At 38.7% G+C, this 25,207-nt stretch overlaps 1 protein-coding gene across 2 annotated transcripts in view; it reads left to right on the top strand.

Moving 5' to 3' along the window:
- Positions 1–25,207, top strand: part of FSD1L (fibronectin type III and SPRY domain containing 1 like) — a gene marked incomplete at its 5' end in the record, with an annotated part of 30,604 nt that overhangs the window by 1,111 nt on the left and 4,286 nt on the right. The window contains 9 exons of one of the 2 annotated variants that reach the window (XM_082013220.1): positions 3,218–3,313; positions 4,262–4,393; positions 7,796–7,897; positions 10,429–10,451; positions 12,838–12,959; positions 16,995–17,204; positions 17,551–17,649; positions 18,332–18,458; positions 21,168–21,200. In XM_082013220.1, the coding sequence (XP_081869346.1) occupies positions 3,218–3,313; positions 4,262–4,393; positions 7,796–7,897; positions 10,429–10,451; positions 12,838–12,959; positions 16,995–17,204; positions 17,551–17,649; positions 18,332–18,458; positions 21,168–21,200 (944 nt within the window). The remainder of the gene's footprint in view (positions 1–3,217; positions 3,314–4,261; positions 4,394–7,795; positions 7,898–10,428; positions 10,452–12,837; positions 12,960–16,994; positions 17,205–17,550; positions 17,650–18,331; positions 18,459–21,167; positions 21,201–25,207) is intronic. The other variant, XM_082013221.1, reaches the window with a different exon arrangement.

Raw genomic sequence — 25,207 nt, 5'->3', positions numbered from 1 at the left:
GATACTTTGTTAATTTGCTATTGTCACCAGTCTTGTCTTAAGTACTCCTTCAAACTCTGGCAACTTCAACCTGTGGACAAGTGCAGAAGATTAAATTAAAGGAGGCTAAGTAAGTATGTCGTCTTGTTTGAAATTCAATCTGCACATAAAGGTTAGTATGACACAGGATTTTGTCCTAGGCCTGAGGCTGCTTCAGAAACTCCGTTCTGCATCCAGTCATGTCATAAGACTTAAGTATGATCTTGAGCAAGTGGGTAACTTTCTTCTTAAACAGAGCAGGTCTAATTGTTTAATTTCTTGAAGTTTACTCTTTAACTTTTATGAGGTGCCCATCTGCTTCAACAGGTGCTATGTGATGTTAGTTACTAGCTATTCAAAGAAGGGTATATTATCTGCTTTTACACTCCTGGCATGGCTGCAAGCCACCACATGGAGGGCTCCCTATCCTTTTTCATATCCTTCTATGTTTTTCATCCTTTGTGGACCCACACTGTTGCTTTATGAGTGCCATATGCTCTTTGCAGAAAAAAATGCATTAGAATCAGAGTATAAGAACAGGACATAAAAGTGAAGAGTGGTACGAAGCTCACTGATAGCAGCAAAAATTACTTCTGTAATAAACATGCCATAGTGTTTTGAAAATGAATTTGAAACTGACCTCACAACACATGTGAGCCGAGAAAACTAAAAGAAAATATAAATTTCCTTCAGTGTAGAAATATCAAGAAGCCTTACTGAGCTTGGTGGTGTTGTAATTCTTTTATGAAGTAACTTAGCCTCAAGTTACCAAAGCCTCAACTTTGGTATTTTTTCCAGCACCCTTTTTGTTACATGTAATTGTAGCGATTTCTCAGAAATTAATGTTAAAGGAAGAAATGTCAACAGTGCAGTGTTTTGAATTTGGCATGTCTCTTGGTATGTTTGGAGGAAAATCTGTTTATTATGTATTAGTGATTAGAAAATTACATTAGAAAGTAGTATATGTTAGTGATTCCTAAAAGCTGGCTTTCTGTCCTGATGTCTTGTGCATTGGTGTTTTAAGAAAAAATCTGTCTACTGCTGGTGGATATTTTTAGGCATCTTGCATCTGTGTTTGTAGAATGCATCTAAACTTGTTCAGGTTTGACCAAACCTGGCAGAATTTCTGTTTGGAGAAATTGGTAGCTTGCTTAGAAAGAGCCCTACTGATCCCTGTTTGACCAGTTGACTTTAACTTGAGGTGTACTGGAAACCCTTGTTTGACAGCTATCTTCCAGTTGCTGCCATGTGTTTGGCTGTGTAAAGGTTTTCTAAGCATTCCTCACATGTAGGTCCTTCCCTTTAAATGCATGTAGCTATAAAAACAAAAAACATTGTTCAGTACTATGTACAAGAAGCCTAATTTTTTTTTTTCCATGTGATGCAACAGAGTAAGCCTTAAAGTCCTAGCTAAAGAGGATTGGGAGTTTTCTTGTTCATGCAAATTGACAGTTATGTTTATAGGATCTAAGGCTTAACTGACATGCAAAACCAATTGCCTCTGGTCAGTAGCGAATGCAGAAGCAGCTGGTTGGACAATGGTGTTTCATCTGCTGTTCTAATGTGTACAATATTGTCTTTAAAGCTGTTTGGTTTTAACTAGACAATGAAAAGATTCTGTAGTGAAGTTATCAAGATTTGCTATACCCTGTGTTTCTGAAAGAAGCCAATCTGGTCTTGTTTATCTTCCTCCTAATTTCAGTCATTGCTAGCTGGTCCATTGTGTCTTTGTGTAACACCATCACAACACCTGTGGTAAAAGATGTAAAATTTCACTTTCCTCTGCGGGTGGTCTAACTTTGTAAGCATAGCGCTGTGCCAAAAGGCAATGGGCTGGAGTACCAATAAATACATTACTGCAGATTCGTTGAAAACTGTTGAAGGTCAGAAGAAACAGGTATGAGCATGGCTTAGGACTAGTGGAGAGATTCCTTACATGGGACATAGTGTCGAGGTTCGCTGTGGACATTGTGAAAGAATAAAATATTTTCCTTGCTTTTTAGCAAACAAATGTGATACAAGTAGTAAATGATTATTAAGACATTGCTTATGGGAGAGACCTCTGCAACATCTTGTTGGTGGTCTGGCTCTTTTTAAGGTGTGCTTATTAACTCCCCATGTCTCGATTTCTTAGGTGTTGCCAAGTAACAATGTTAAGCTGAGCAACTTGAAACTCATGAGTCCAACTGCTTAATAAGGTCTTAATCATAATTAAGACAAGTTTTATTTATTTTTTTTTACAGAGGCAAATCTAGCATTTTGGAGTCAGATTGATTTCTAGAACTTGTTATCAACCAGCCTGAATTAAATAACAGAAAATTCTTAGTTACCTCTTCACCTTGTCCTTTATTTTTGCTTACATGTGCCAAAATGCTCTGAGCTTTAATTATACAGCTTCACGTAGTCCTGACTACCAAGCATTGATGTGTTTTTTGTCAAGTTCTTAGAATATGTGACTGACTACCCAACAAAATTAGACTTGGTAGTCTTATTTAATTTAAAAATGCATTTTCAGTATGTGTTTTGTAAGCTTTTTAGTATCTTGAGTAGCATACCACAGAAATAACCTTGATTCTCTTTCTTAGCTATTAGTAAGATTTCCTCTGTGAGGTCACTTTTGATTGGAATATGTAAATTATTCACCAAAATATTTTGCAACTTGTAGAACAAGTTTACAGATCACTGTTACAGATTTATTGTGTATATAGAATTAAATTGTCAGTTTAGTTATTTAACACCAGCTTCTTGTGACAATACAAAATGCTAATTTTTCTCTGGGTTAACTTCTACCAGCTTTTTCTTTCTTTATTGGTTGTCTATTCAGTTGTGCAAGCGCTAGCTTTCTTATCTGGAGAAGCTGTATACGGTGGATTGTGGTGCCAGTAGGTAGTCTGATTTAAATGACTCGGAAGCTGCAGTAACAGCTGGGTAGCAAAAGGTGTGACACAGTGGTGTATCATAAAACAGATTCTTTATTTCTCTTACACTAGTAACTGGAGATCTTTAGTTTGGTGGAATGCTTCTTAGACCTTTGTTACTCTTTTCTAACAAAATGTATTTCCTGATCCCATCAGAATAAGAGCTGAACTTACCACAACTGCAATGTGTATGATGAATTTCCATATATGTTGAAATGGTGATGAGGTAAAAGAACCTTGTAATTTTTTTAAACTTCTCTCACTTGTTTTTGTTATTCTAGGAGACTCTGCAAAGGATTGTCTCTACTCTAGCCAACAAAAATGATGAAATTCACAACTTCATTGACATGCTGAACCATACAATAAAAAATGTGCAGGTATATATGTTAAGAATCATAGATTGTAGATGAGAGGGGAGCAACTTCCCAGTTTTGTCAGTTTCAAACTGTTTGGGTAGTGTGTAATGGATGGGCTATAAGAATCAAGTTTAAAAACCTATCTTCATGTTGGAACCAGTTAAAAAGTAAAATGTTTTTCTAAGTCTCTCACTGGTTGGAAGGTATGGTGGGTTTGCTTTTCCTGTGAAAAGCTATTGTAGGATTTGATTTGTGTGGAAGAGAGAATCTGGATTTTGATGCAGGATCTTAAATTCCTGTTAGTAGGAAGTAGTCTATCTTTTTAGACTTCTAGTTTGTTTGGCGGACTGAAAAATGAGACCATCCTGATACTGGAGAGAAAATTCTTTGCTCTTTCTTTTTTCTGTAGTTCCAAATTTTTGGGCTTAACTTAAAAGTTAGACTTACCTTTCAGAGCATCTACACTAGGATGAGGTTTAGGTTCCTTTAGCCTATCAATAAGCTGTAAGGTGTTCGTTTCATGTTGAAGCTGAGCCAAGTTAACTGTAGAAATGGGCATAATCCATCAGATCTTTAAGCTGGCTTCTTGAGTGCAGTTTTTAGTATCAAATGAAACCATTTTATACGGAACTGGGTAACCACCTCTTTAAAAACATCTAGCGATCCATATGTAATTGAGAGAGGGAAATTAAGGCCTTTTGGCATGGAACAAAGTTACCAAGTATGTTGGTTCTGTGCAAGTTTGAGTATCATGGAATTTGCACGGATTTCAGTCTTCAATGTCCTGATGTAAAGTCTGCTTAGAAGGTGTCCATCATTCCTAATGTTTTTTCCTTTTGGTAAGGTGAGGAGCTCTTGCAAGGTATCTAGTCACGGCAAAGCATGTGTGGGCAAACAATGTGACTTTCAGTCTAAAAGACTAGTCTACATTGTTTCTACAAATTGCATCAGTTTCAATTCTCTTCTCAGGTAAATTCTTCTAATGCGATCAGCGAGTTGGATGAAGAATTTGATGGTCTGTATTCCATATTGGATGAGATGAAGGGGAGTATGGCCAACACTATTCAGCAAGAAGGGGCTCGTAAAATTCAAGCTCTGCAGGTATCTGTGTAACTACATCTGTAAATTTTTGCATCTGTTGGCAGCAGTTTTAAACTGCTAGTTTAAATCTCAAGATTTTGGTAGTGTTGCAAGAAATGCAGTAAGTGTAAGGTAAAAGTTTTCTTTGATATAAATACATCTCTGATCCCTTCTAGGTTGCTTCATGGTCTCTAGCATATTTATGTTCTCAACGTTGTTATGTAGAAAGGAAGTAACCTGTGGAGCTTACAGGTGGAGAGTGGCTGTACAGGGGCAGGACTTGGCTATCTTTATTACCTTCAAACTAATGAACAGCTTCTGGACTGAAAAGGATTTCTTTCTCCAGTTTGGAATATGTGTGAACATGTAGGCATGCCTAAGTGATTTGCTCAGGCTTGAACTTAGTCAAGAATCATGCCACACATCTTGAGCACAGAGGCTGTCTTATTGATAGAACTGGGCATTGTCCACTTGTTAACATCAAGCAAATTGTATATGCAGACAGGAATACATGTGGGAATTGGTTGGGATCAGGTTACACTGGTGCCTGCTACTAAACCTGCTATGTGAACTTCAACAGCTTGTAGTTGTATAATTTCATTCAGCAGAATCTTTCTGATGGGTTTCAGAGAAACTGAAACAAAAATGTAAGTTTCTGAAACCTGTATGTATAAATAATTTTATATATATATATATATATAAAATAAATAAAATATATTTTTTTTCCAGTAGCATGTAGCAAGTTGGCTCTAGCTTTCAGAAAGTCTAGTTGCATGGTGCCAAAGCACAGTTACATCTCTTAAGCAGAAGCTGTTTCTCCAGCTTTTTTCTTTAAATGATTCTCTTTGCAGCGTTCTTCCATCTAGTTCTTTTTGCTTATGCAAAGCAATAAGGAAGATGTTCCTGGAAAATTTCACCTTGTGTCTAGTCAGTTTCAAGAAGTTCTAGGAGTGGTTTCCTGAAACAAATTCCACAGGCTTCCTTATAATGTCTGTTTTATGTTCATACTTAGAGGCTGGGTGTAAAAGATTCCAGAACTTCTGAGTGCACAATTTAAGTGCTTAAGTGCACTTTTCCACCTCAAATTTAATCTTTCTCCCCATACGTCTGCTTATAGTCCTTCTGAAGTTTCTTCAACGGACAGGTCTACCCACACCCAGGGACACAGGACTTAAATGCTTAAAGCATAAGTGCTTCTCAATGAACAGCTCACAGGAGAAATTCAACTGTGGTATGTGTCAATTATTCTACCTTCTAGTGAAGAAAAGCTTCACTAATCTTGCAAGAAATGATTGTGGAACTGAAACCTGTTTTGATAGTTCTTCAAATGTCAGTTTGACTTTACCATTGAAATTTTCTGTTAATTTTGTTAATATGTGTTAATTTTCTGATAGCTAATCTAATTTGATCAAGCTTAGGTGTGGTTGAACCAAGTTCTTCGGAAAGCTTGTCAGTGTGGTACAGCTGTATCAAGTATTGCTGCCCAGTATGTGTGTTGAACAGCTGAGCTGCTGCTTAGTCAGAAGAGGATGCAGACAAGTAGAATGTTATGGATCACTGACACAGTTGTTAAGTGTCCTGCTTGTCTTTCAGCTGAGGTTGTTCTCTAACTACAGGCCCAAAGGACATTCTTTTTACTTGATGACAGACCAAGCTTCCTCTGTAACTGAGGCACTGCAAGAGTGCTTTTCCCAACAGTCAATCTACCAAACCAAACTAACAAATGAAAGCTGCTGCATTGAATGTATTAATCCAAGCCATTATCTTTCACTGGAACTGCAAATTAACTTTGTAAGAGGAAGGAACTTCAGTGAGGTCTAAACATCCTGTTTAAAGGAGTGGACTTGCTGAATTTATTGTCCTCTTAAACTGTTTGTGCTGTTTAGTAGTCTAGTCTTCACTACTAGTCTTCTGTAGTTGACAAGATGTTCTTGTTGAGAATAAGCTGTCACTTAAAATACTGGGGCTACATAGTGGTGGAAGAGGGTGAGGAATGAATATTTAGACTGATCCATCCCAAATAATTTCCTTGGAAGTTAAGGCTGAAAATTAGAAATTCTCTGTAAACACTTGCTTTGAAAATACATTGCTTTATTTTGGGGCAGTGTATTTTAATGACACTAAAGTATTTATTTTTAACTCCCAAATTGAGATGTATCTCAGTAATGGAAGCATCCAGTTACTGTGTCATTTCTGCAAAGCTGTTTGAAAGTGCCTCTGGCATTTGCTTCTCTCTTTCGAGGTGTTTGCCTGGGCCATTTTGGCAGTATCATGGTATAGCTGAATTTGTCAGCATTGGATATCCTCCAAAGAGGAGAGCAACTGTATTAGATGAATGACAACTTGTGTTAATGGCATGCTTCAGAAGTTATCTGGAAACTGTGTATAGACTTCTAGCTGTTGGATTGTTTCCTTGCTGCTATTTTATCCTTGAACAGTAAATCTGAGGGGCATCTGGCAGCTGGCCCAGGTCAACTCACCACGCCTGCCAAAACTAGTTACACTTCTGAAGTGCTTGAGACCAGTCTGTTCTTGAAGTTGATGCAGCTGTTGGTTGCTTTTAAGATGGTGACTACTTCAGAGTAAGCTGTGTTTCCTGAAGTGTTTTAAAGAAAAAGAATTACTTGCTGTTGTCTTTTTCTGAGATATTACAGTATCATGAGTAGAAAAACAGCTGCAGGTTGAATGATGATGTGAAAGATGCTGGCACATTTAAAATGCACATCTTGTTTAACCTACAGTATGTTTAGGATCCTGCAGTGTATTAAAAACTAATCCTTTTTAGGGATATACCTATAGTATGTAATACTGGAAATTCTCTGTGGACTCTTTTATATGCTGGGAATGTAGTTTACTAATGATAGTTTTAAATAATCCTGAAAGAAATTTATTTTCTGCCCTTCTTCCTCTGTTCCCCTTCCTCTACTGTGCCCATTTGTTATACAGCAATATTGATTTTCAGGATCGTCTTGTGACAATTCTAGAGATAGTTGAGGATAAAATCATTGCCTTTTTCAAGGCTACTGCTACATTAAACATTATCAGTTCATTGATGAAGTGCAGTTCTGTAAACAGAAATTGTAGTGCACACAGATATAAGCATTTCTTTGTTTCTGAAATCCTGCTGTTGGGTGAAACAGGCCTGAAAATGAAATCTGGCTTTTAAATCAGACTTCAGCACCTATCCAACATTTTCCCCTTTGGATTTCCCCTTACAGGATGTGCCATGTGTCACTTTGCACTTGTCAAGCACAGTGAAGTTATAGTTAATATGATGTGTCAGAGGTAATAGTCTTGATTAGATAAGGCAATAAGTTGTTACAAATGCATAGCAAAACCATGTAGTTCTAGTATTGACAGCTTATAAACCACTTTTTTAATATGAGTACATCAAATGATTCTTACTTTCTGGTTTTGCTTCAGGACCAGCTTAGCCAGTGTAGTAACGCCCTGGAGAGTTCTGAAGAGCTGCTGGAACTTGCTGCGCAGTCACTGGACATAAAGGACCCTGTGGAATTCTTAAAGGTAGAAAACATTGAATGGATGTCTATAAGGCAGGTGTTGGTATTTGTCTCAGTTTGCAATATTCTTTGCATTGCTGTACTGGACCCTGCAAACTTACCAGGAATACTGAGAATAAGGATGGAGAGGCATATAAAGATACAGCTGATGCTTTCAGGGGGCCAAGTCAAGCACTATATAGTCTTGAATTTTTATGCAATCTCTAATAAATATTTTTTCTTACTTAGTGTGAGGGGGGGAGGGAAAGGAATGCCTTCTGCTGGACAACTGTAAGTGTTAAGCAAACTTGCACTCATGCTAGTAGGCCTAAGTAATGTACACGACAGTAAGCAAACCCAGAAAGTGAGGGTGAAATAAATCTCTGTAAAACTGAACCAAGACTTACAAAATGTGTGATGGCCAGTACTCAGAGCTGTGGCAAGTGACTTGTCAGTTGCCCAGGACTGTTACGTGACACTTACAGAGAGTCTCTGTATTCTAGCTGCAGCCATTAGTGGATGACAAGATGTTTGTTTTGCAGAACTTCATGCAAGCTGTGGATCTTTAATGTGCAGTCCTGAACTCTATAGCTGTCCTGAAATATCTTATGAAACTGAATTTAGGGCAACTCTTCCTCTATTCCCCAAAACCTAATGCATTTGTATACTGTGTAGGCAAGAGCCTGATTTGGGCCTCATATTGTGCTTCCAGTACAAATAATGGGTACTTTACCACAGTAGACTTGTAAATAAGGCAACATGTATCTAACAAAGAATATAGTTACAAATTAATAAAACAGTTCTACTGTACTGACTCAGTACACTAGGCTTGCTATAATAATCCTCACATTAGTAGTGGGGTCAGCCATGCCAAATCCAAGACCCAATTACTTTTGCCTTTCTGCATTTTAACAGGAACAAGGACACAAATTGTTCTAAAAGAACGGGCAGAAAAGCTGTTTTACTGTGTCAATTGTACCTTTTTGGCAACGTGTTGTGCACTGTCATGCTTTCTGAGTGTCAGCTTTGATTTATTTGCCTTGAAGTGACAATTCCTAAACTGAATATTTTTCTTAGCACTTCAGTTTGAGTTGTCCTTTCTGTCATGTCATAGTGATGTGTAAAAATTAAGTTAGCTCTTGAACACTATACAGAATATAGCTTTGAATTTTATGTAAGTTGTTTCTTTTCAAATACCTCTAATGTTTTTTTCAATCAAATACAATAAGGAAAGTTATTTAAGTGTTTGCTGGGGGGAAAAAATCTCTTTAAATTTGGAGTCTGAGGCTTAAGATGCTGAAATGCAATTCAGTGAACTCTTAATATCTAGGATTTGAAACTTGTATTACACTAGCTTGCACTTGTAAATGTGCCTTTGGATACGGCATTTTAAGGTAATATTGCCTTGGCTATCAACTAGCTAAATCTACTGCTCTGCTAATAGGAATACCCAGTGTTCCTGAAAGGACAGCTTCAGGCCTTCATCTCTTCTGTTGGCACAAATTTTCTTTGGATCATCTAGTGAATCAGTTTGGGAGAAACTAGCATATGACTAAACTAAGATTTTTTTTTTTTTTTTTTTTTTTGTTAAATTTTTGTTGGCTATATTCACTGAATTGTCTTACCTGGAAGTCAAAAGAACATGAATTCCAGTACACAGGAGGGTTCAGTGGTTAGACAGGATGTGATTTGACACTGCTGGGCAGATCATCTGAGATGGGCTAATACCCTTCTTTGCCAGTACCATGGAAACAAACTAAATTCAAAGGAGTTAAGCCAAGACTGTCTTGCAGAAGGCTGTTTGAGTCCTGGCTACAACATACTCCACAAAGTGCAGAAGGTTATGAAGAGGTTATGAAGAAGGTTTTTGTTTCTAAGTAGCTCTGTTTTGTCTACAGCTATCATGTGGGAAAATCAGTCAGTAGTTCCTACAGTAACTCTGCTTTGAGGTAAAACAAAGCTACCTCTTAAGCTAAATTATTTCTCAACACTGTTTTTTCTGCTTCCCATTTTGGGGATGTAAAATTGGTTTTATAGTTGGGACAACTGTGATTTTTTTTTTTTTTTTTTAATTGAGTGTGGTTTGTATTTAATGAAAAATTTGGAAGTCCTCCAGTTTTGTTTGATTTTTAAACTGTGAAGCTACCTGATGTTTCTTGTCTCCTCTTTGGAAGGGAAAATAGTTCAGCTGACTGGCAACTAGATCAAGCAGCAAAGTTAACTCCACGCATGGATTCAACACATCTAACTAAGCCGTCACTACTTCAACAATAACATTTAGTCTTAGGTTTGCAGTTCCTCTTGGTGAAGGACAGGGATCTTTGTCTTTCCAAATGCCAGTTAATGTTTAACTTTGAAGTACGCCATCACCAGTTCTGCACCTGCTTCAGTGGTATCATTTAAATGCTGGGAAAAACTATGTATTAAACTAATTTTGATCTTCAAATCTGAGCAACACAGCTGACATTGTTCTCAGCCTTCTTTCATCTTACCACCATTGATACTTGCATGGAAATACTAACTACTTTCTCTCTCTTCTCCCTGACACGCATCAAGGCTGCCAGACAGATCAATGATAGGTACAGTACAAAGTCAATTGCTTTTGTGTCTTTGAATTAATCTTATCCATGAAAATGCGTTTATTTTGAAAGGGTCATAGTCAGCTTAAATCAAATTAATTGACTCTTTCCTAAGTGTTTGTTGTGACATCACAACTTTTGGGACAACTAAAAATGTCTGTGCTTCTCATGTAGTGTTTTTCCTTGCTGACTGTGGGCCTTTCATACCTTAATAAAGAGAAGGATGTTTCTAATGCAGGGAAGTAGAGCTCTGCAGCAGCAGCAGCTATTACTATTTTAAGTATATATAAGCGTATCATTAATACAGAATATCATTATTAATAATTTATTTTATTAATACCTGATGGCTGAAGTTTAATGATGTTTCAAGCTGACTCTGTCCCTTTAAATTATGAGAAAACCTTGTTGTTTGTTTTTAAGTCCTTACAAGCTTTTGCTGGCTAATTTTCATTTTCAGTGCAAAAAATCTTGTCGTTGAAATATTTCTGGTGACATCACTCTGACTAAAGTCAGTGAAATCGCTATTTCTGATAGCTTTTCTTTGAACTGTGTCTTCAAACCATTGTTTATAAAGCAAAACTTTGCTGTTTTGAGATAAATACTAAGGCCATTTTTCTTCACTTGAAATAATATCTGTGTTCTGAGAGTCTGACCTTTGGTTCAGAAAACTTACTATGATGTGCATAATATTTTGAAAGACAGCTCACAGGGTGTTTCCAGCATATGTTGCTCTTACAGACCAAATAGGCTGACATTCAATTTGCAGGTTTTCAGGGAAGGGTCTGATTGTTTAAATTCTCTGAAGTTTAGTGTAAAATGAGTAATTGCTAGAGAAATTAATTGTTCCTTTTCCAAGGGTAAAGATTTAGTGTCCTTAGCAAATCAGAAGGATAGTGGCAGTGATAGGAATCTTAATACTTTGTAATAAGTGTTCTCTTACTGTTCTAGTTTCTTGAAATGCTGTGTGATCCAATCCTTTTGAACCAGTTGCGGCTGGTTCTCTAAGATCAGTGCCTAAACAGAAGTTAAAAAGCTGTCTGAAGCTGACTGCCTAGTGTTTTCTTGCTGCTAATCAGAGGATTATTATTCCTTAAGGAGGGATTTACTCTACCTGTCTGTCTGAGCGATGGAATCTGCGAGGCAGCCCATACTGAATTTCAGAATGTCAACTCTGTCTTGGGAAATCAATTGACCTGTCTCTTTTACAATGTTCAGTTCAGTGTCATAATTGTCTTGTATCCCAAAACTGTAATGCATGACACTCTCAACATGCTTGTATCTTTAATATCCAACTTCATATTTCTTCTCCCCTTTTCACTACCTGAATTTTTGTTTTCTACCTGTAGTTAGCACACAATCTGTCTTACATACTAGTGAAGTACTTAATAGCTCACAGGAAGTGATGTTCTAGAGGTGCCATAGATCTGTGGGTGTAAATTGAATACAAGTGTTTGCAGTTGACTTTTGTGGTGTGTATATTACTTTCTAGTTAAGAATATTGTCTTTGTTTTTTTTTTTTTCAAAGCAGGGAGTTAGGACCTGTGTGCTGTCTGAATTAATGTTACTCAAATTCTGCTGTGTGGCCTGATATCTTCAGAGTTACAGAGCTATAGATGAGACCTGTCCTCCTTTTTTTTTGGTGGTGTAGTTGAAGGAGTACAGGAGTGTCTTAGGAGTATTCAGAATAAGGACTGAGCTAAGATTTCAGAAGTGGAAATGGGAGCTGTCCTTCAGTGTATCTTGTAAGAATGACCTGATACTTGTATGTTCTGAAGCAATATGGTGTCTGCAACTTAAACATTTCTTTATCCCCTAATGAAGAAATCAGAATATTCAGCTTGTTCCCTGCTATCTATAAATGCCTCAGAGAAATACTTAACACGTGAAAATGCACTTTGGAGGTAATGAGTGGATCTTGTTGAGCGAAAAAAGTCTTTGGACCTTTTTAGGCTAAAGGTTCAAGTTTCAAATTTTTAAGTATATAAAACAATATCCTGATTCTGCATTGCTCCACATTTTTCATACTTCCTGATTTTGTCTAAAGTGATGTGAGTTTTGTCTCTTATCCAAGTTTTTTTTTCTAATAAAAGAAGTTTTAAGATCATCTCTAGTCACTTCTAGTATCTCTTTGCCTAGTAATATGGAACAACTGGAAGATCGCACCATATTCTCTTTGAGACAGTCACATTAGCAAAACATTCTGTTTTGGAGTCTGTACTAAATGGTACACAGTTATCTATTAGAAAAATGTTCTGGTCTCTGATCACTATTTTGGCTAACACTTTGACATTAACAATACAGATTAACTGGTTGCTGGTTTTGAAAATGGCTGTAGGACTTAAACAATGCATAATACATTTTGCTAATGCTGCTTTCTTGACTTTAGAGTCACAATGGCTTCAGCGTTCCGCATCTCTCTGAAACCAAAGGTCAGTGATAGTATGACTCACTTGATGGTGGACTTCGCTCTGGAGAGGCGCATGCTCCAGGCTGTAAAGTTTTTGCCAGGTAAAAACTGTATGCAGTGAGTTTAACTTGTTACTACATGAATAACTTACTATATTTAAAACAAATAAACAAAACAAAACCACACCTCTTGCAGCCTAATGAGCAAACTTTTCAGAGTACCTAAACTCATTCATTGGATGTTAAACTAAATACCTTGAGGGTAAAAGAGTTTTCTAGTTTTATTGTGTTAATTTCTATGTAATGTAGAATTTCAAAAAATAAAATTGATCTCAAGTGAGAATGAGTCTTCCAGACCATGTTTTTTCTTGAGTTGTCAGTTCCTCTGTACTTCCTGAAGTTTTCGTTGGTATCTTAAGACTGTACCGGCTAGCTTGATGTTTAGTGACACTCCAAAGTCCTTATTGTCTGCAGTAGTGTTATGCATGGAAATGTAAGCTAATACGTTGCTTACAAGAGTGATGATATGGTCTGAAATGCAAGAGCGGGATAATCTACTAGGGCAATGATACTAACATAATACAAATTCTGTCTTGGTGTATCTGTTCGTTACTGTTTGAAAGTAAACTTAGGTGCAGTATTCCAGTATATATCTTTCATGTCTTTTTATTCATGTTGCTTTCCTATTTAAACCACTTTGCCCTTGACTGATACCAAGAATATGTTGACAAGAATACTGCTGGCAGGGATGTAAATTGTTTCATCCCTAGGTCACTATCCAAATCTGTTAAGGACTTGGCAGCATCAGTTTACATTTCTGCCCCTTTATCGTGTATGCCGTAGATACGGTATGTGGTAGCAGGTGTAGTAAATTACCAACATTATTCCTAGTGGTCAGCTAGCCTTGTCTAAGCAGAAATTAATCTTTTAGTCTTAGACTCTGTGTGGCAATTGTTGCTCTGTATTTCATAGATAAGGGCACAAAGTAGGTAAGCTGATCACAATGCACCTGTTTAACAGGAATGGGAGTGTAAAGATCTAACAGCAAGCAGGAACAAAGTCTTGTATCTAGATTAAGATATGACCCTTCTTATACATGCATTTTTCTTATCAAATACATAGGAATCTAAATTGTTTGGGCATTTGATTTGTACAGGAAAATTAACTGTCTGGGTATCAATCTCGCTTTCTTCTACTGTAGTGACAAGCTATCAAATTACTTTGACACCAAATACTGATAGCTCAGACTGTTGCAGGCAAAATTGCAGTGAGCATTGATAGACCTTCATACATCAGGAAATACTAATTGTTATAGGAGTCACTTCCTAGTGCATATGGAATCCATTGTATAGTGTTAGTAAAAAGCCTCAGGCTGCAAGCTGTGAACTTTCACCTAGATACCAATAGTGAACTCTTACTTAGTTACATGAGGGAAGGCCCTGAAACCGGTGTAAATTAGAAAGATAAGATAGCCACATCAATCGGCAGAAGTTGCCTCCTCAAGGGAAGAAAAAGAACAGCTTGCCTGGAGACAGTGAAAGGATCCAGTGAGGAACAAGGAGACCCCAGACCCAAATACTCCAGTTGGACCAAACAGTCTCATGAGGGGAGGGGAACTTCACATTGTAAGTGTATAATTGCCCAGAGATTCTTTTGTTTGGGGTCCCTCTCTGGAGGTACTCAGCTCAAGCTGTTTTTCACTGCTGTACCACTTAATAAATTTGTCTGGTGCATGTCATGTCAGAGATTCTGCTTTGTGAAACCTGGGGTCAAGCCTGAGGGAAAAGGAAGCACCCAAGAGTGAGTGTGTGTGTGAGGAGTCAAAAGGGGCACCTGTTGGCACACTGGAGTGAAGTGTGGGAAGTTGAAAGCAGGTTTGGTGTTGTGGTAATGCAGGCATTTGAACAGTGCTTGCCATAATTATGCTGAAGGCTTGGTTACTCCAAACACGTGGATAACTCTTTATCTGGTATCTTATACCATGACAAAAATAATTGGCTAAACTTACACATATAAGTTATGAAATACTTGTCCTTATCTTAATTTTGCTTTTGCTCAAGAAGGGATCTTACTGATAATATTTTGAAATTATTGTTGGATGTCTTTGAAATTTGATGGTAAATGGATGGTATTAATACTTGAGAATTTGTCGTGGTTTAACCCTGGCAGGCAGCTAAGCACCACACAGCTGCTTGCTCACTCCCTGCTCCCACCATGGTGGGATGGGGAAGAGAATCAGAAGGGTAAAAGTGAGAAAACTTTTGATTTGAGATAGACAGTTTAATAGGTAAAGCAAAAGCTGTGTGCATAAGTGAATTCATTCACTACTTCCCATCAGCAGGCAGGTGTTCAGCCATCTCCAGCAAAGCAGGGCTCCATCGTACTTAATGGTTACTTGGGAAGACAAAATACCATAATTCTGTATGTCCCCTGTTGTTCTTCCTCCTCCCCTCCTGCTCCCCCCCTTCCCTCCTTCTTCCCCTAGCTTTTATTGCTGAGCATAAGGCCATATGGTATGGAATATCCCTTTGGTCAGTTAGTGTCAGCTGTTCCAGCTGTGTCCTCTCCCAGCTTCTTGTGCACCTCCAGCCTGCTCACTGGTGGGTGGTGTGAGAAGCAGAAAAAGCCTTGATGCTGTGTAGCAGTAACTAAACCCCTGTATTATCAAAACTGTTTTCATCACAAATCCAAAGCATAGCACTGTACAAACTTCCATGAAGAAATGTAACTCTGTCCCAGCCAAAACCAGTACAGACTTGAATACTCTTGTTTACAGTCTTCTCTGTGCTGCTTATTTGTTCTAAAGCATTTTAATCCTATATGACCCATTTCTCTGTAATTCCTGGTTGGCATAAAATGCAGGGATTAGAGGGGTAAAAGGGCGTGTTTTGGTAGTGCTGAGTTAAAAACTTTGAAGAGATCATGAAGGAAAGGTGAGAAGTAGTGTGCATAAAGCAAACTGGGCCTTCTGCTTCAAGTGGACCTGCTGTAGCTGGAAGGTGTTTGTATCTAGGTGGTAAAATTACACATCTCTAAATGACTCAACCATAATTCATGTGATACTGATTGTCATCTGTCATTGTGGAGGCGAATCATGGCTAACAATCTGTTCAAGAAATAGTTGTTTCAGCTGCATAAAGGCAACCTGTATGTAATTAGGACTTGGGCACTGGGACATAGCTATATGGAACAACACAGTTAAGGGGTTGAGTGTTAGGAAAATGGATGATTTTTGACAAAATCTGCACGTTTCTTGCTGCCACAGATGCATCAGTATTGTACTTTTTGGATGTTCCTGCTAGATACATTGACTTGCAGGTCAATGTTAGATCTATTTCAAGCTTTTGTGAATGCTGAAACAAAGGAAAAGCTTTTGCAGATCCTTCCTCCAAAAACTGCAGACAATAAAACATCCTTGCACTTCCTCCAGTAAAAGTCTTCCTCGAATGCTCTTTGGACACTACAAAGAGTATGTACATATTGTCTTTTGAAAAAAAAGTTTTCCTGTGACTTAAGTGCTCTTTGATTTCATGGAAATAGATTTCTATTGTGTGTAAACAAAACTTCTGTCTTTAGTGAGTCTTAGGAATTCTTTCTCCTTCTTTCAAGACAAGGGATAAAAAGGAGTCTGCTGACTGGCTGGTGGAAACAGCTACACTGTTAGTTTTCTGTAGTGGTGGAAGTAAACTTAAGTGATACTATCTGAGGGCTGCAGCTGTACTTGCCTTCCAAAGACTCAGAAATAAGTTTGCTTCTTAATGTTCTTCCTTTGTAGTGTTATTCTAACAGTAGGTTCATAATTTTAAGTCCACTTTATTCTAGCATGTCCTTCTTACTGCTTCCAGAAGGGGATCAGCCCAACTTACTGACAAAACTAACATCTGGAAAACGTGATGCAAATGTTCACATTTGCATCAAAAGATCTAGAGAGCTAATGCGAATTTATAATTTTGTAAAATGCATGTTAAGTGATATGCCTTGTCTTCTATTGTGCTTTCCTAATGGAATAGATCCTCTAAAAGGAATGAGTGTTACTGGGCCAAGGGCACCTTCTGAAATCTATAAATTGAACGAGAACAAATTAATGTTCGGTCCATTCTCTTTTTTAAACTAATCTGTATATTTGTTTTTCTGCAGTCCCTAAAGCCCCAGAGATAGATCTAGCAGCATGTCTGGTTGCTGATAACTGTGTAACAGTATCATGGAGAATGCCTGAAGAAGACAGTAGAATTGATCATTTTGTACTGGAGTATAGGAAAACCAACTTTGATGGGCTTCCTCGAGTAAAAGATGAACAGCGTTGGGAACTAATAGACTATATTAAAGCTACTGAATATACATTATCAGGTAAAGTTTTTTTTTTTATACTTCAAAACCAAGAATATTGATATGAACTCTTTATGTGTGGAAGTTTTGCAAAATACACGTTTTCCTGCATGTAATGAAGTTTCCATTGTTTCACATTAGTCTTAGGTGCTTTGTACGTAATGGCTCTACCTTTTATTTTGAATTTGAAATTTTGTAAAAAAAAAAACAAAAAACAAAAACGTGTTAAATGATGATCACACTGATATTTAAGCTTGTTTTTTGCAGAACGAGACAAATGGAAGACAGCTACATGGAGTAGATCTTAGTCTTGTAAAAATTATCAGAAATTAATAGCAATTCAAGTTTTTAAACGTTGACTTTTTAGGTCTGAAATTTGACACAAAATACATGAACCTTAGAGTACAAGCTTGCAACAAAGCTGTGGCAGGGGAATACTCCGATCCTGTGACTCTGGAAACCAAAGGTAAAACTTGAAAGCCTCTAAACTTAGATGTAGTGTAAACCCGGCACTTAAAAGTTCATATGTGAAGGCAGAACAGCACATTAAATCTGCTTCTGCATGAGCACTGCTGTCCTAAGTGAAAAAGAAGACAACCATTTTTGTAAACAATTTATTGGCACAAAGCTGTCCTTCTAGCATTCAGACACTAAAAATGAGGTAGTGATGTTAACTTTCTGCAACAGAGCTTGACATTGACTATTTTGAACTGTGGATTGACAGTATTATGTGCCACTACATCATGTCAACATATAGCAAACGATGATGAACATTGTGGCTGAGCATCGGTAGGATTCTTAGGGCATCTAAACATTAGTTGGTGTAGTTGACTGGTTATTGGTACTTAGCATGTGACAGGTAATAGCTTTTGGTAAACAGAAGGTGCTGAAAAGGATTTTTTGACTTTTATTCTAATCACTGTCAATATTAAAAATACGGAGCTCCAAATTGCTAAAGTTATTAAGACATCATGTTAGAAATAGGTTTGTCTGAGAATGGTGGCTTCCTAACTAAAAAGCTGATGTTTCTATTAAATTGAATAGTGCTCTACTACAATTTTACTACTGCTTCTATAATTTTCTATGAATAGCCACTGTTGGGAGAGAGCATTATATCATTTCACTGTTTTGCATTTTGTCTTGACCAGCATTTGTGTTCAGTTTGGACAGTACTTCATCTCACCTGAACTTGAAAGTTGAAGATACCTATGTTGAATGGGATGCTACTGGAGGCAAAGGCCAAGAAAAAATAAAAGGGAAGGAAAATAAAAGCAGGTAAGAACTCTGTTTCGTAAATGTTGACGTTGTCTGCATGTCTCATTCTGACATTTTAAGGGAAGAGGGCAGGGAGGAATCAAAGCATTTGAGTAGGACAAAGTGGGACACCAAAGGAATTTTCATTCAGAAATCTTTCTCTGGAAAAAAATTTAATTTTTTTATTTCCCTTCCCCTGTCACACAGATGTGGAGGCTATTTATGGAAGCTATTAGAAATGTGTCTTAATCATTAAATAGGAAATGATTATTTTAAAAATACATTTTTAGTTACTGTATCATTCAAGGTACTGAAACAACTTGTAGATGTGGTGGGTTGACCTTGGCTAGCTACCAGGTGCCCACCAAGCTGCTCTATTGCTTCCCCTCCTCACATGGACTGTGGGAGTGAAAATATGACGAAAGGTTCATGGGTTGAGATAAGGACAGGGAGAGATCACTCCACAGTTACCGTCACAGGGCAAAACAGACTCAAGTTGGGGAAATTTTAAATTATTTTATTGCCAATCAAAAGTTAGAGTAAGATAATAAGAAATAAGAACAAGTCTTAAAATACCGTTCCCAGGCCCCACTTTGGTCTCCCGACTTCTTTACCTCCTCCCCTCGAGCAGTGCAGTGGGTCAGGGAGTGGAGATTGCAGTGAGTTCATCATGCATTGTCACTGCTGTTCCTTCCTCCTCACACTCTTTCCTTGCTCCAGCATGGAGTCCCACCCAAGGGAGACAGTCCTTCCCATGGAGTTGTTGTTCAGCCTGGAAAAGAGAAGGCTCTGGGGAGACCTTATTGCAGCCTTCCAGTACTTAAAGTACTCCATGAGCTGCAGTCCTTCACAACCTGCTCCAGCCTGTACCCTTCCCATGGGGTGCAGTCCTTCAGGAACCGACTACTCCAGTGTAGGTCCCACACAGGGCTGTGGCTGCTGCCAGCAAACCTGCTCCAGCGTGGAGTCTCCATGGGCTGCAACTTCCTTCAGGGTCTGTTCACCTGCTGTGTCATGGGGTCTTCCACAGGCTGCAGGGTGGCTATATTCTCACTCATCTCTTCCAGCTGCTCTTGCACAGCAGTTTTTGCCCTTTCTTAAATATGTGATCACAGAGGCACTACCACTGTCACTGGTTGGTTCAGCTTTGGCCAGCGGTAGGTCTGTCTGGGAGCCGGCTGGCACTGGCTCTATCTGACGTGGGGGCAGCTTCTGGCAAATTCTCACTGCAGCCATCACTGCAGCCCCCCAGCTACCAAAACCTTGCTGCTTAAACCCAATACAGTAGATAAGGTAAACATCGGCAAGCAACAGATGTAATTCTATGTTTAGTAATGTTGCAGGTCAATACTAGTGAATGGACATCTTCTCTAATGTAAAAAAAAACCAACAAAGCAACAGGAAAGAGCTGGCTGCTTTGCTCTTTTGAAAAAGCTAAGATTAAATAAAATTGGTACTATTGGTTTGAATTGGTTATCTCATAATCCTCATTGGTGAGGAAAAGGTACCAATAAAGCAAACCAGATAGGATGGAACATAACTCTTGTAAAAGTGGCAGCCACAAACATATTTACTAACTAACTCATTTAGGAAGAGTGCTCAAGTAATTTCAACAGGATTCTTGGTGGATTGGTGAGTGTTACGCACTTAGATATGGGCTATTCAGAATAACTGAATAAATATAGTTGGAAGAACATCAATAGATCAGTCTGCTCTGGCTGAGCCTTGAATATATGCAAGGATGAGGAATGTGTTAACTTGCTGGGCCTCTATTCCAGGTCACCTTCTTGCCGGGGGGGGGAGGAATATCCTGATATCTGACTGGAATTTCCTGTGGTGCAATGAGTACCAGGTGCCTCTCAGCTATCAGTGTGCACCCCTCCGAGAAAAGCCTGGCTTGATCTTCTCTGTACCTTCCTATTATGTCGTTAAAGACAACAATTAACTCTTGTTTTCCTGTGGCTGAGCAAACTTAATTGTCTTGTGCGCCCATCCCTTAATTGTTGTGCTGGCCTGCCACTGGACTTACTCTAGTGTGTCAGTGTATACATACACCTGAGGAGCCCAAACCTGGACACAGGACTTCAGGCTCAGTCAACAAGTGCCAAATGAAGAGGAGCAGTTGCTTGCCTTGGCCTCCTGGTTGCTGTCCTGCTGCTACAGCCCAGGATGTGGTTGGCCACCTCTGCCACAAGGGCACAATGCAGCTTGTCCAACTGTTGTTGTCCACCTGTTGTCAGCTCCTGTTGTCTACCAAGGCTCCCAGCTGCTTTTCTGCAGAATTGCTTTTTCTTCAGCTGTCCCCCAACCTGTCCTATTGTGTGGGATTCTCTCATCTGGAGAATGCTATCCATAGCTGTGAGCCTGGTGGTCGACTGGATCTCTACACAGCTTATGGCACACTATCCAGTCTATATCTCACCTCTTGAGGTTTGGGGATACTGTGTGGGAATGGGTCAAAAACCTTGCTGAAGTCAAGGTGTGAACAGTGTCCATTGCTCTTGCCTTGTCCACAAAGTGGCTAGTTCTTCCTCAGAGACAAGTAATTGACTTTAACATGCCATTTTCGGTATAAAGAGTACCACTTGAGATAATGTATGAACAAATAACTTCCTTATAGGCATATACTGCCAAAAGCATGGTAGTAAGTTTTAGTGACATCTTAAAAATGGGGATAATTTACTGTAGTAATAGAACAGTTGTTTAATGACTACTTATTTCTGTCGACAGTGGCCAGAATCCTCTGCTGAAGAGCAATAGAAGGTGATAATATACCTCTTATTCCTAGGATCTTGCACCTAGTTTTGTTGGGAATCTGTGCTACTTTCCTATGCTTGTAGTAAGAAATAAATCTAATAGCCTTTATCAGTAATAGTACATGTATGCTTTTTAAAATTATTTTGAAGCTTAATTTGTAAATACAAATAGAGATTATGTATATATTCTCCAGTGACTGGAAAACAGTCTTCCTGGAAGGATGCATCCTAGTGTGTGGGAGACCTGATTTGCAGTGATTGGAAGAGCATTATGTATTCTAGTGTAGATACAAAGATCCCTGTTACTTACAGATATACTGATGCTTACTTAACCTTCTGGCACATGATGGCACACTAAGTTTTTTACAAATGCAGTAAGGAGTTCCTTTCTGAGAACTTAATTTTTTTAGTTCTTATTTTTGAATCTGAAAACTTTTTTGCCTCTGAACTTGTGCTATAGCTGTTAGTAGACATCAGAGGAAAAGAAATAAATGTGTTTATACTTTCAAAGAGGATGAAGTAAAAAAAAAAATTCATGGCAATTCTACTTGCGGAACCAATTGTTCAAATGAGTGCCTCTCTTGATATGTAAAGGCAGCTAAAATATTCTCCTATTCCTTGTGCAACTGTGTTTTTCAGTGTAATTTTTTTTCATCACTTTTCCAATAAACATCCTGTTTGAGATATTACTTCTCCTGTTTTTGCTGTCTTGCTCTTTTTCACTGGTTTAGAAGTTGTGGGACCAAAACAAATGCCCAGGTTCCTAATTTCTTGTAAGTTTTACTTCTCAGTATTTATACATCAGGTGGATATATATTTGGCTTGAGATCAGCAGTAAAGAAAAGTTGTGTAGGCAAAACAAGCTCTTGAAGCTGTGCAGTGTCAATAGTTCTCCTACAGAAAGCATATCAATTTCTGCTAAACTAAGTTTTAAAACTGTTTTGGAGGTATTGCTACTTGCTCAACAAACCCTGGGAGCCTTATGCCTTGGTCTGTAGTTGCCAGTAGAGAACTTCCCTAGGTCTGGCCTTTTGTTTGGTAGAAGGACATAGTCACATGTTCAGCTTTGCCTCTCAGGCTGACCTTTTTTAGGAGGAGATTTAGATGAGCTTTGATACAACATTGTCTACATTAGAGGGAAAATTTGAAGTTAGCTCCATAGTTGGTGGAAAAAGTTGCAGTATAATTGTTTTAAACATCAAATATGCAGCTTTCAAGGGTTTGGAAAGACACAATGGCAATTAAATGCATAATGATCTGTAACATATTTGTTAAACTAGAAAAAGGCCTCTGGATAACTCCTGATATCCTCCTTTGACCTTTCTTCTCCAAAAAAGAATACTTACTGCTCGGAATATGTTTTACTTGCTGAAATGGATAAGAAAACTGAGACTAACTGCAGTGCTGTAGGCAACAATCCTAACCATAAGATGAGAATACCTGGTCACTGAACAGTGGAAGAAATGCATCAGTTACTATAGTAGCTAATGAAGACCATTGTTGGAATTGCTGTATTGGAAAATGGGCACCAAACTGACTTTCTGCTATAAAATTTCCTACCTTTCCCTATTGGAAGGGAGACTTAAGCACTGGGAAAAAGTGAAACCAACTGTTTTCTCAAACTTTTATGCCAAATATTTAATGTTGTTGTCTGAACTGTTAAAGGCTGTTAGATTTTGAGGGGACAAAGCACATGCAGTAGCCATTTACAGATGACTCAAAAGATACTGAGGACCTTTTAATGCCTTCCTAACTTTGAGAAAATACTAGCAAAGCACCTGCATTTTTCTTTTGGTGATTCTCTAAATGGCCACATTGCTTTCTGCATAACTCATTTATACTGAATCTAATAGAAAAATTTCAGCAACTTTTGTTGGAAGTGTGAGTGAATGGTCTCTGATGCACTTGAAGGAGGATGGAATCTGCAAAGAGTGATGGCTTCCCCTGAAATTATGCTTTAATTCTTGGCTTTGCTTTTTTTTCATGCTATCACTTGTTACCTTTTTCTTTGGTAAGTAAACTACAGCTTCCTGCATGTTAACAAAATTAAAAAGCATTTGATGTGGTGCACTTGCACAATATAAACTTACCCCCTTCATACAACTCTTGGAAGCAATTTAGAAGCCTAGCTGTCTTCTGATCAGTACTAGCAAATTTATATGCTACATGGTGATGCTAAAGTAGACAACCTTTAATCAGTGATTTCTTGTAATTTCTGTAACTGTAATAAAACAAACTTAGTCATGAAGATGAACCAAAGATTCTAGCATACTTATGGTATGACAGCTTAACACCACTCAGCTTTTGATTCCCATGTGACTTTATTTTCATGAAGATATTAGGCAACAGGGACATTTTCTAACCCCTTATGAAATCATGTTTGAGAACAATTCCAGAAAACTTGAAATCAGTGTTGAAAGGAAACAAGCTAAACTTCACTGTATTACTTGACATTTAAGTAGCAATTAGCTTTACCAAATCGTAGCTGAAGGAAAAGTTGGAGAGAAAACTTTATTTTGTGTGTAGGAACTCCTCTAAGGCTAATGTATGATAGACTACTGTGGTGGGTTGGCCCAGGCTGGACACCAAGTGCCCACCAAAGCCACTCTCTCACTCCCCTCCTCAACTGGACAGGGGAGAGAAAATACTAAAAAAAGGCATGTGAGTCAAGATCAGAACAGGGAGAGATCACTCACAAGTTACCAACATGGGCAAACAGACTTGAGTAAATTAATTTATTACCAGTCAAATCAGAGTAGGATAATGAGAAATAAAACCAAATGTTAAAAACACCTTCCCCTCCACCCCTCCCTTCTTCTCAGGCTTAAGTTTACTCCCCCTTTTCTCTACGTGCTCTCACCCAGTGGTGCAGGGGGATGGGGAATGGGGGTTGCAGTCAGTTCATCACACGTTGTCTCTGCTGCTCATTCCTCCTCAGGGGGAGGACTCCTCATACTTTTCCCCTGCTCCTGTCCTTCCCACAGGAGACAGTCCTCCATAAACTTTTCCAATGTGAGTCCTTCCCACAGGCTGCAGTTCTTCATGAACTGCTCCAGCCTGGGTCCCTTCCATGGGGTGTGGTCCTTCAGGAACAGACTGCTCCAGCTTGTGTCCCCTGTGGGGTCACAAGTCCTGCCAGCAAACCTGCTCCAGTGGGGGCTCTTCTCTCCATGAGGCCCCAGGTCCTGCCAGGGGCTTGCGGCAGCGTGGACTTCCCATGTGGTCACAACCTCCTTTGGGCATATCCACCTGCTCTGGTGTGGAGTCTTCCATGGGCGTCAGGTGGACATGTGCTCCAGCATGGACCTCCGTAGGCTGCAGGAGGACAGCCAACCTCACCATGGTCTTCACCATGGACTGCAGGGGAATCTCTGCTCGGGTGCCTGGAGCACCTCCTCGCCTTCCTTCTTCACTGACCTGGGTGTCTGCAGGGTTGTTTCTCTCACGTATCCTCACTCCTCTCCATCTACAGTTGCCCAGGGTTGGGGTTTTTTTTCCCCCTTTCTTAAATCTGTTATCCCAGAGGTGCTACCACCATCGCTAGTTGGCTTGGCCTTGGCCAGTGGCGGATCTGTCTTGGAGCCAGCTGGCGCTGCCTCTGTGGCACAGAAGGGGAAGCTTCTAGCAGCCTCTCACAGAACTTTCCCCTGTTGCCTGTCAGCTACCATAACTTTGCCATGCAAACCCAATACAACTACAGAGCATGAGGATGTGAAAATGACTTCTCACGTGTATTTCAGAGACTTACGTTGTACTTTTTAAATTTTTTGTCAATGAAATTAAACTCTAAACTGCATAGCTATTTTTGAGAAGGTAAAACTCTTTGCTACTGATTGCCTTTAAAATAATAAACACGTGATTCCCTGGCTACTGAGGTTTAACATTCACTGTAATTTGCAAATAGCCTTAATTTTGTTTAATGGTTAAATTTCTAGGAATTATTTTTGAGGGCCTAAAGGAGATAAAATAAAATGTTTGGAAAACCTCATTAGATTAAAATTATTCTTTTATGCA

Source organism: Phaethon aethereus, assembly GCF_964289735.1.
Source record: "Phaethon aethereus genome assembly, chromosome: Z".
NCBI classification, from domain to species: domain Eukaryota; kingdom Metazoa; phylum Chordata; class Aves; order Phaethontiformes; family Phaethontidae; genus Phaethon; species Phaethon aethereus.
The sequence above is the reverse complement of the archived record's forward strand: the minus strand, read 5'-3'. Positions and strand labels throughout refer to the sequence as shown.